The 10811-nt window shown below is 33.8% G+C and overlaps 1 protein-coding gene across 1 annotated transcript in view; it reads right to left on the bottom strand.

Annotated features, from left to right (window-relative positions):
• Positions 1–559, bottom strand: part of LOC108317232 (60S ribosomal protein L7a-like) — a 5046-nt gene extending 4487 nt beyond the window's left edge. The window contains exon 1 of the mRNA XM_037745412.1: positions 426–559. Within this exon, the coding sequence (XP_037601340.1) occupies positions 426–559 (134 nt within the window). The remainder of the gene's footprint in view (positions 1–425) is intronic.
• Between the last annotated feature and the right edge of the window lie 10252 nt (positions 560–10811).

Genomic DNA, 10811 nt, shown 5'->3' with positions numbered 1-10811 from the left:
ATATTTAAAAAATACAGTGTTTTAAAAATATGCCTTAGTTTTTACTAATAGAAAAATAGAAATTTGAGAATTTTTAAAAAGAAAGATGGGCTGATTAACCTGAAGGAAGAATAAATAAATGTTCTTAAGACAAAGTCAAAACCTTAAACTTTGATCTCTATGAAAGTGAAAAAGTGATATAACGTATTTGATTTTAAACAAGATACTATAAAAATGGGACATATTTAACATTACTAGAATAAAATTTACTATGTTCCAGAAACAACCAAAGTACAGAGGCAAGATCACAGAGAAATGGGAATGACTTCTTAGAGCAATCCAGATTTTGATAAATTATTCAACTATATCCTCTTAAAGCTTTATAATATCCATAGTAGCAATGTAATCAGTATTATAATATGACCCTTTCTATCTTGTCTATTCACCTTAGGTCCCCAAACTGAGAACAGTAGAAATCAAGTAATCTTTGAATTATAAAAAGAGATAGTTGGCAATCTACATGGGACTTGCAAAGAAGGGGGCCCAAGGCAAATCCAGTCACCATTAGTGCATCATCCATGTTTAATCTAGGAATCCATTAAGAGGCCAAAACTGTGAAAAAGAAGAGTGCTGCACCCCGTCAGCCACAGAACAAGGGAAAAGAGCATCAGAAAATCATTTGGAGATCTTAACATTTATGATCCCTGGAGTATTATAGAATTATGGACATAGAGACTGTTCCTGACTCACGCTCATTAAAAATCTAAAAAGAGAGGTGTTGACTGGAGTGCTTAGTGATCATTGTAAAAGGACAGGATGTCATTGGGAAGATCTCTCTGCCCTAAAAAAATTATCTATCTTTCTCCCCACTTGCCACACTTTAGAGAATCCAGGCATAGAATAAAAAAACGGGACAGAGCAGCGTGTGGACACTCACATTGTGAACTTTTGCTCCAAGAACTAACACAGGAACATACCAGGAAAACTAAGAGAATCCATAGACCTTTTAAAGGAACTGGATCACTTCTGCAGCCTCCTTGAGATGCTAAAAAACTAAGTCTGCTTATTTTCTCAGCAAGGAGGCTTGTGGTCTGGGGCAAGTTCCCAGCCTTGGTAACCAGCTGCCTGACAATAGACTCAATGCTGTTGGGTGGGGCACACTGGGAATGAGACCAGACTTTAGGACTGTGGGCTGTGTGGGAGCAGGGTGAGACCTATTACTGCCAGCTTTACCCCTGCTTCCCTAACCAGCTGTATGACTCAGCAGAGGCAGCCAGAGTCTCCCTGGGAATATAACTCCATTGTACTGGAAACCACATCCCCAACCCCCATAGTAGCTGCAATAAGCCCTGCCCAAGGAGAGGCTAAAGTCAGACATGCCTATCCCTGCCCTCACCTGGTGGTCTTTATCTTCCCACCCTGGTAACTGAAGACAAAGGTCATAATCTCTTGGGAGCTCTATGGCCCTGCCCACCACTTGAGAATCCTGAATACTTAACCGGGTGTCCCTAGGGAAAGTTTTCATCCTCCCTATATAACTGCAGCTGATGCACTCTTGAAAGCACCACCTCCTGGCTGGAGGCCAATCAACACAAAACCACTAAACAAAACACAACCAAAGACCCTCACAGAGTCCACTTCACTCCCCTGCTATCTCCACAGGAGCAGGTGCTGTTATCCCTTGCTGCAAGATCTGAAGACAGATCACATCACAGAACTCTTTGCAGACACTCTTTAACACCAACCAGATCCCAGTAGCTCCACTGGGTGGCTAGACCCAGGAAAGCAAAAATAATTACCATAGTTCAGCTCTCAGGAATCCCTATTCCTAGGGGAAGGGGGAGAATACCACATCAAAGGAGCACCGCAAGGGACAAAAGAATCTCAACAGCAGCCCAGATCTTCCCTCTGACATAGTCTACTCAAATAAGAAGGAACCAGAAAAATAATCTGGTAATATGACAAAACAACATTCCCTATCACCTTCAAAAGATGATACCAGCTCACCAGCAATGGATCCAAACCAATACAAAATATCTGAATTGCCAGAAAAAGAATTCAGAAGGTCGATTATTAAACTAATCAGGGAGTCACCAGAGAAAGGTGAAGTCCAACTTAAATAAATCAAAAACACGATACAGGATATAAAAGGAAAATTCTTCATTGAAATAGCATACATAAACAATAATCACAACTTCTGGAAATCAAGGACACGCTTGAAAAATGCAAAATGCACTGAAAAGTCTCAGTAATATAATCAAACAAGCAGAAAAAAGAACATCTGAGCTCAAAGACAAGGCTTTTGAATTAACCCAATGCACCAAAGACACAGAAAAAAGAATTTTTAAAAATGAACAAAGCTAGCAATAAGCTTGGGACTATGTTAAACACCAAACCCTAGGAATAACTGATGTTCCCAAGGTAGAAGAGAAATCTAAAAATTTATAAAACATATTTGAGGTAATGATCAAGGAAAACTTCCCTGACCTTGTTAGAGATTGAGATATCCAAATAAAAGAATCTAAAAATACACCTGAAAAATTTCTCACAAAAAGATCATCACCTATGCACATAGTCATCAGATTATCAAAAGTCAAGTTGAAAGAAAGAATCTTAAGAATTGTTAGGCCAAGTATCAGGTAAACTATAAAAATACCCCTATCAGATTGACAGCAGATTGCTCAACAGAAACCCTACAAGCTAGAAGGGATTGGGGTCTCATTTTAGCTTCCTTAAACAAAATAATTATCAGCCAAGAATTTTGTATCCAATGAAACTGAGCTTCATCAATGAAGAAACAATATAGTTTTTCCCAGACCAAAAAATGCTGAGAGAATTTGCCACTATGAAGAAAGCACTACAGGAACCGCTAAAAGGAGCTCTAAATCTTGAAACAAATCCTCGAAATACACAAAATAGAATCTCTTCAAAGCATAAATCTCCAAGGCGTATATAACAATAACAAAATGAAAAAAAAAGGTATTCAGGCAACAAATAGCAAAATAAATGGAATAATACCTCACATCTCAATACCAACATTGAATGTGAATGACTTAACTGTTCTACTTAAAAGATACAGAATGGCAGAATGGATAAGAACTCACCAACCAAGTTCCTGCTGTGTTCAGGAGACTTACCTAACATGTAAGGACTCACATAAACTTAAGGTAAAGAGGTGGAGAAAGGTATTTTCATGTAAATGGACACCAAAAGCAAGCAGGGATAGCTGTTCTTATATCAGATTAAAAAAAAGTCCTAAAATTCCTATGAGACTAAAAGCATAGTCAAAGCAAGTCTAAGTGAAAAGAACAAATCTGGAGGCATCACATGACCTGACTTCAAACTATACTCTAAGGCCATAGTCACACCAAAACAGCATGGTACTGGCATAAAAATAGGCACATAGACCAATGGAACAGAATAGAGAACCCAGAAATAAAGCCAAATATCTACAGCCAACTGATCTTTGACAAAGCAAATAAAAACATAAAGTGGGAAAAGGACACCCTATTCAACCCATGGTGCTGGGATAATTGGCAAGCCACATGTAGAAGAATGAAACTGGATCCTCACATCTCACCTTATACAAAAATCAACTCAAGATGGATCAAAGACACAAATCTGAGACCCAAAACCATAAAGATTCTAAAATAACATCAGAAAAAACATCAGAAAATAACATCAGAAAAAACCTTCCAGACTTTGGCTTAGGTAAAGACTTCATGACCACACGCCCAAAAGCAAATGCAACAAAAACCAAGAAAAATAGATTAAACTAAAAAGCTTCTGCACAGCAAAAGAAATAATCAGCAGAGTTAACAGACAACCTGCGGAGTGGGAGAAAATTTTCACAATCTATACCTCCAACAAAGAACTGATATCCAGAACTTACAAAGAATTCAAACAAATCAGTAAGAAAAAAAAAAATTCTGTCAAAAAATGGGCTAAGGACATGAATAAACAATTCTAAAAGGAAGATATACAAATGGCCAACAAGAATATGGAAAAATGCTCAATGTGACTAATGGTATGAGAAATACAAATAAAAACTGCAATGTGATACTACCTTACTCCAGCAAGAATTACCATTGTTTTATGAGAATATATGGTGGTGGCAGGCGCCTGTAGTCCCAGCTACTTGAGAGGCTGAGGCAGGAGAATCGCTTGAAAATGGGAAGTGGAGGTTGCAATGAGCTGAGATTGCGCCCCTGCACTCCAGCCTGGGCAACAGAGCAAGACTGTCTCAAAAAGAAAAAAATCAAAAAGACTACACATTGGGTACAATGTACACTGCTCAGTGATGGATGTACGAAAATCTCAGAAATCAGCACTAAAGAACTTATTCATGTAATGAAACACATAACCAAGCATCACTTGTTCCCCCCAAACCTACTGAAATTTAAAAAAAAAAATTTTTTTAAAGAAACATTTACCAGTAAAGATTTACCAAAACAGAAAAAAAATGCAGGGGAGGACTGGAAGAGGAAAAATAGGAACAGAGCTGCTGCTTTCATTCGCACTGCAGGCTACCAAGCAAGAATAGAGCCCAAGTTGTGACACCAAAAGCAAGCAGGGGTAGCTATTCTTATATCAGATAAAACAAACTTTAAAGAAACAACAGTTTAAAAAGACAGAAGGACATTATATAGTAATAAAAGGACTCATCCAAAAGAAAAACATTCCAATTCTAATTATATGTGCCTCCTTTGAAAGAAATGAGAGAGTAAAGTTGATCCTTTAAAAGAAATGAGAGAGGAAAGCTGGATCTGTCTCAATTCTTAGCATCCATGAGCTAAGACTGTTAACTACAAGAGCAACTAGGGAAAGACCCTATCAACTACTTGTAAGAATGTCATCTTACTGACACAAGAGCAGAAAATCAAACACCACATGTCCTCACTCATAGGCGGGTGTTGAACAATGAGAACACATTGACACAGGGAGGGGAGGGGAACACTACACACTGGAGCCTGTTGGGGGGAAATAGGGGAGGGACAGTGGAGGGTGGGGAGTTGGAGAGAGATAGCATGGGGAGAAATGCCAGATACAGGTGAAGGGGAGGAAGGCAGCAAATCACACTGCCATGTGTGTACCTATGCAACTATCTTGCATGTTCTTCACATGTACCCCAAAACCTAAAATGCAATTAAAAAAAGAAAAAAAAAGAATGTCATCTTACCAGCCTAGGAAACAAAGCAACACTCTGTTTCTATAAAATCAAAAAATTAGCTGGGTATGGTGGCACTTGCCTGAGGTCTCAGCTACTCTGGAGGCTGAGGGAGAAGGATTGCTTGAGCCCAGGAGGTCAAGGTTTCAGTGAGGTGTGATCATGCCACTGCACTCTAGCCTAGGCAACAGAGTGAGATCCAGTCTCAAAAATAATAATTTATTTTAATCTTACAATTTGGAGAGTATTTTGTGGCTTCTGTCTCTATTATTGAATCATCTACAAACAATGACAGTTTGTTTTCCCCTTTTCCGTTTCTTATGCATTTTCACTTCTTTTTATTGTGTTACTCTGCAAGGCAAACTCCTGTACAACAATTATGGATAAGTGTGATGTCAATTGGCATTCTTTTAGGTTTCCTGGAATCTAGGAATAATATTTCAATAATTTTCCCCGAAGAAAATGATGATTTTTGATGTATAAATACTCTTAATCAAATTGAGGAAATTCTTGTTTTATGCTTTCTTGATTACTTTTTATCAAAAACATATGTTAAATTTTTTTCTAACATCTTTTTTATCATGTAGATAACCATATAGAATTGGATAGCATAATATAGAAACAACCTGTTATGTATATACAACCTGACAACAGTTAGTGTGTGTATGTGTGTGTGTGTGTTATATATATATACACACATACTACTATATACATGATACTATATACGTATTATACATATGTGTATAGGTGTGTGTGTGTATATATATATACACACACACACACACATGCTCACAAATATGTATAAAATCTCCATCTTCTTATATAAATATATATGTATATTCACTAATTATATGTATTAGGTATAATATAGAATATAATTGTATATAAGATAATATATAGTCTACATGTAATATAGAATTGTAAAATATTATTATTTATAAATATAGGGCAGTCATTTTTTAATTTATTTTAATTTTCTTATTGAGTTTCAGAAGGAAAGTTATGTTAAATTTATAAAGTAATTTCAGATATGTTTTTAACTTAAATTTGCAACTATATTTTTTCCTAAATGTTCACTGAACTTTCCAGTGTTGTCACTAGGGGTCTGCAGTTGTAAGAAAAGATTTTTACCATTTTTTTTCCTATGTTCATAGTGTTGATAGGATAATTCAGGTGTTTTGTTTTTTTCTTGCTTTAGTTTGCTTTTACACTTTATTTACTTTAGGAAAGATTAACCTGATTTGTGTTTCATATATACAGTTTTATTTATAGAAAATTTCACTCTAAAAATGCATTGATTATATCTCATCACATTTTAGACAGTATATTTTCTAAAGAATTTTATGACTTCTTTTTTAGTTAATTTACTGACTAATTTAGAAATACATTGTTTAACCTGCAAAAATATAAGATTTTCTATTCATCTATCTTATATTGATTTCCAGCTTGGTTGCATCTTGAGCAAATAACATAATCAAAATAATTTAATTTATTTGAAACTTGTTGAGATTTGATTTACACAAATTTATTATTATTTTTGTAACTTTTATGGGTTCTTGGCAGTAATGTAAGTGCAGTTTCTTAGTTCCAGTTTATAAATTGTTTAAATCTTATATATTCTAATTAATTATGTAATGATATATATTATATGTCAACTTATTCTATTAGTTGTTGGGCAAGGGATATTAAATAGACTAATTTGTGAATTTTCCTATTTTTTTCTGTAGTTCTGTCAATTTTTGCTTTTTTTATATGCATGTAAATTTTAAAATATTATATATTCCTGGTGATTTAAACATTTTAGCATCATGAAGCTACTCTTTATCTGGTGATTCATTTGCTCTGAAGCGTACTTCTGTCAACTTTTCTTTGGTTAATACTTCTATGCTAGCGTGACACTTTTACATAAGAACTTTTCTACTTATAGTTTACGTTTGTTTATGGTAAGCAAAATGTAGTGTCTTGTCCACCTGTTCAATAGTCCTTGACTTTGATCAGAAATTTTAAATACATATTTATTCAACATAATCACTGATATATCTGGAAATAGTATTCTATCATCCTTTATTCCTTCTATTTATGCTGCCTGTTTCATATACTTTCTTCTTCTTGACTTAATTTGGATTAATAAATTATTTTTCCATTTTATTCACATACTAGTTGGAAATTCATACACTCTGTTAGTTTCCATGCATCTTTTTGTTTTGAATTATTGAAGTTTCGCTATTATATACTTGTGATTATCTTTCATAGGTCATGCATGAGATTTTCTGAACTTTCTGAATGTGAAAATAGGTATCTGAAAATTCTCAGCCAATATGTCTTTATATATTGCTTCTTTCTCATTCTTTTGCTCTCTGCAGGGAAGACTAATTAAACAAATATTGAAACACCTCACTTTCTACCCAGTTTCTTTGATCTGACATATGAAATTTGTATCTTTTTCTCAGTGATGCACTCTAGATAATATTTTGTGTTCTATATACCAGCCTAATAATTACATTTCCCCATATATCTTTTACTTACAAATATACAAATAAAATAATATGTATATCATAAATATATGGATAAATATTTATAAACCAAATAGAAACATATCACAATCATTCAGATCAAGAGAAATATTAGCAGAAATCTGTTCACACTCTCATCCAGTCACAATGTCCTTCTCAAGTATAACCACTAGCAAGACTTCTACTAGCATATTTTAGTTTTTTAATTTGTATAAATATAATTACACAGTTGTTTTCTATTCTATCTGACTTATTTCATTCATAACTCATATGAGATTCATCTATATTGCCAGGTGCAGTTGTTGATTATTCGTTCTCACTTCTGTTGAGTATTCCATAATGAGAATATTACTTATGTGCTCTAGTATTGGTGAACATTTTAGTAGGTTCAAATGTTTTCATATTATTAATAATGCTGCTGTTAACATTCTAGTATATATCTTGTGAATCACAGACATACACACAATAGCAGCATCCATTTTAAATATGACTTGGACTGTCTCTTACCAGAAATAGGGCTTGGTCACCTGCTTCTATTGTGACTCAAACTACTTTATTCTTTAAATTATCAGTAAATCTTGATTTGTCATTCTAATCCTTTATTGTATTTCAAGATTCTGGTAGAATCAAGATACTAGCAGTGGCAAAGTAAAGTAATAATTTGTACTAGAGTGAAATAAGAATGCACTCTCCAAAATGAGGTTTGGGAGGGGATGGGGGTGGAATGATATAGCTTGGATCTGTGTCCCCACCCAAATCTTATGTCAAATTGTAATGCCCTGTGTTGTAGGTGGAGCCTAGTAGGAACTGATTGAATCATGGAGGTGGATCCTTCATCAATGGTTTAGAGCCATCCCTTTGGTGCTGTTCCAGTGATAGTGAGTGAGTGAGTTATCATATCTGGTTGCAGCACCTGGCCACTCTTCCTCCTGCTCCAGCCATGTAAAATGTGCCTGCTTCCCCTTCACTTTCACATTGCCTGATGTTACCTGATGCCTCCTCAGCCAGCTTGCTGTGCAGCCTGAAGAACCATGAACAATCACACCCCTTTCCTTTATAAATTACCCAGTATCAGGCATTTCTTTATAGCCATGTAAGAATGGACTAATACAGTATCTGTGTAAAATGGAGACATTTCATAAGGGAGAATAATCTCCTTTTGGTATAAGTTATGTGACCACAAACGTACTTGGAGATCTTAATATTTAATCTGGGCCAGATCACATGCAAGAAAGTGGATGTAGGCAAGAAAGTAGCTGGAGAACTGTGTTGGTGGTCCTGGGGCTCTTCCTGCTGCTATTGTGACCCCAACTACTTTTATTCTTTAAGTTATTAGTAAATCATGATTTGTGGTAATATCTTTTATTTGTGTGAATTTGATTTGTCATTCTAATCCCTTATTGTATTTCAAGATTCTGGTAGAATCAAGATACTAGCAATGGCAAAGTAAAGTAATAATTTGTACTAGACTGAAATAAGAATGCATTCTACAAAATGAAATCCTAGTAATTCTTGTTTGTTTCTAGGCAATATTTAAAAACCATAGAGAGTTCAGATAATGTATCTTCTAACAAAAGAGATTCACTGTTTACTTTGTTAGGCATAAGAGGGTCACATATTAATTGCATCAACCCATGTCATGAGTACATTGGTCTAAAATGAGGTAATACATTCTGCTTAGCAGCATAAGCCAACTCATTCTTTTTTTCTGCTCTACTAAATCTACTGCCAGATATTTTCAATGAGATTTTTGTTGTTGTTGTTGTTGTTGTGAAATTTAAATTTATAGTTTCTAAATTTTCACTTTAAGTCTTTTATGGCACTTTTCATAATTTTCTGGTTCTTACAAATATTAAACTTTTTTTTCTTTTAACAAGGTAAGCATGAATAATTAAAATATATAAAATATAAGCAATTATTTTTCTACTCTCTGCTTTTATCTGCTGGTTATAACTCTTGGTGATTTCTTTAATTGTATGTCTTTTTATTTTGGACTGAAAATTACATATGGAGGTTTTTGATGTCTAGGATAAAAGTTCTTTCCTCCTGAGAATACTCTTATTTACTTCTGCCAGGGATTGACGATACAACCAGTTTGTTACTAATTTCATTGCTTAAGTTAATCACGGTATTGGTCACAGTTTCTGCAGGACAATTTTCTTTTCTTTAAACTTCTTTTATTTTTCCTTCTTTGCTCAATACCATGGAAATACTTTCCTTAGTCACATCTTTGGGTTCAGGCTATTCTGTAAGTTCTCCATTATTATTTTAGCTCTTTGATAATTTTGAGGTTATTTTAAAATATTTTATTCAGCTTTGCTTATCTATTTCAACAGAAGTTTTGGAAAGACTTCCCTAGTCACTGTATTAGAAATGAAAGTATCAAATATTTTAAGACAAAATATTATCTGAACATATAAATTTTCACTTTACAAAAAAAATTTTTTTTAATACAGAACAATATCAATGAAAATTTGGAATTATTTCATTCTTTTCATGCCAACCCCAAATTTCAGATAAACTTGACTAAAATCTTAATTTTAACCTCATCAACTTTTATTTTTCTACTCTCCCTATTTTTGTTTTATCATAGAAACTTCACTAATATTACTAACTTATGTATTTTAAATTTTATTTATTGCCTCTTCATGCAACAAGGGGACTTTTCTTTTTTAGTCATTTTGTTTTTCCCATACATAAAATAGTAATTAACATAGAGTATATATAAAAGTATCATACAGTGAAGACCAGAATATTTATCAGTATTTTGACAAGATTATCAATCAAGTAAGAAATCATATCCCTATAAAGACTGTATTAGTTAATTAGAGATGATACAAATAATATAGATAATAGAAACTTTTTCTTAAGAACATTTATTCTTAAATGGGATGACTGAATTAACATTTACGTGTTAATGAAAATAATACCTTTAAAATATGAATTATAGCACACAGTAATACAATAACAGTATCATAAAACATAAAATTATTATCATTATTTCGGAGATGTATATGTATGCTTGAGGACCTCTAGAAAACTTCTACCAATTACTCTCAAAAAGCAAAACTATCCTGAAATAAATATGTGAATAGCTTCATAAGTGTTGAGTTAAAACAAAATTATGAAAATGTAAAATATCACCATATCAT

This window comes from Cebus imitator, unplaced genomic scaffold, assembly GCF_001604975.1.
Source record: "Cebus imitator isolate Cc_AM_T3 unplaced genomic scaffold, Cebus_imitator-1.0 Scaffold199, whole genome shotgun sequence".
Taxonomy (NCBI): Eukaryota; Metazoa; Chordata; class Mammalia; order Primates; family Cebidae; genus Cebus; species Cebus imitator.
Note: the sequence above shows the minus strand (reverse complement) of the source record. Positions and strands in the feature narration are given on the sequence as shown.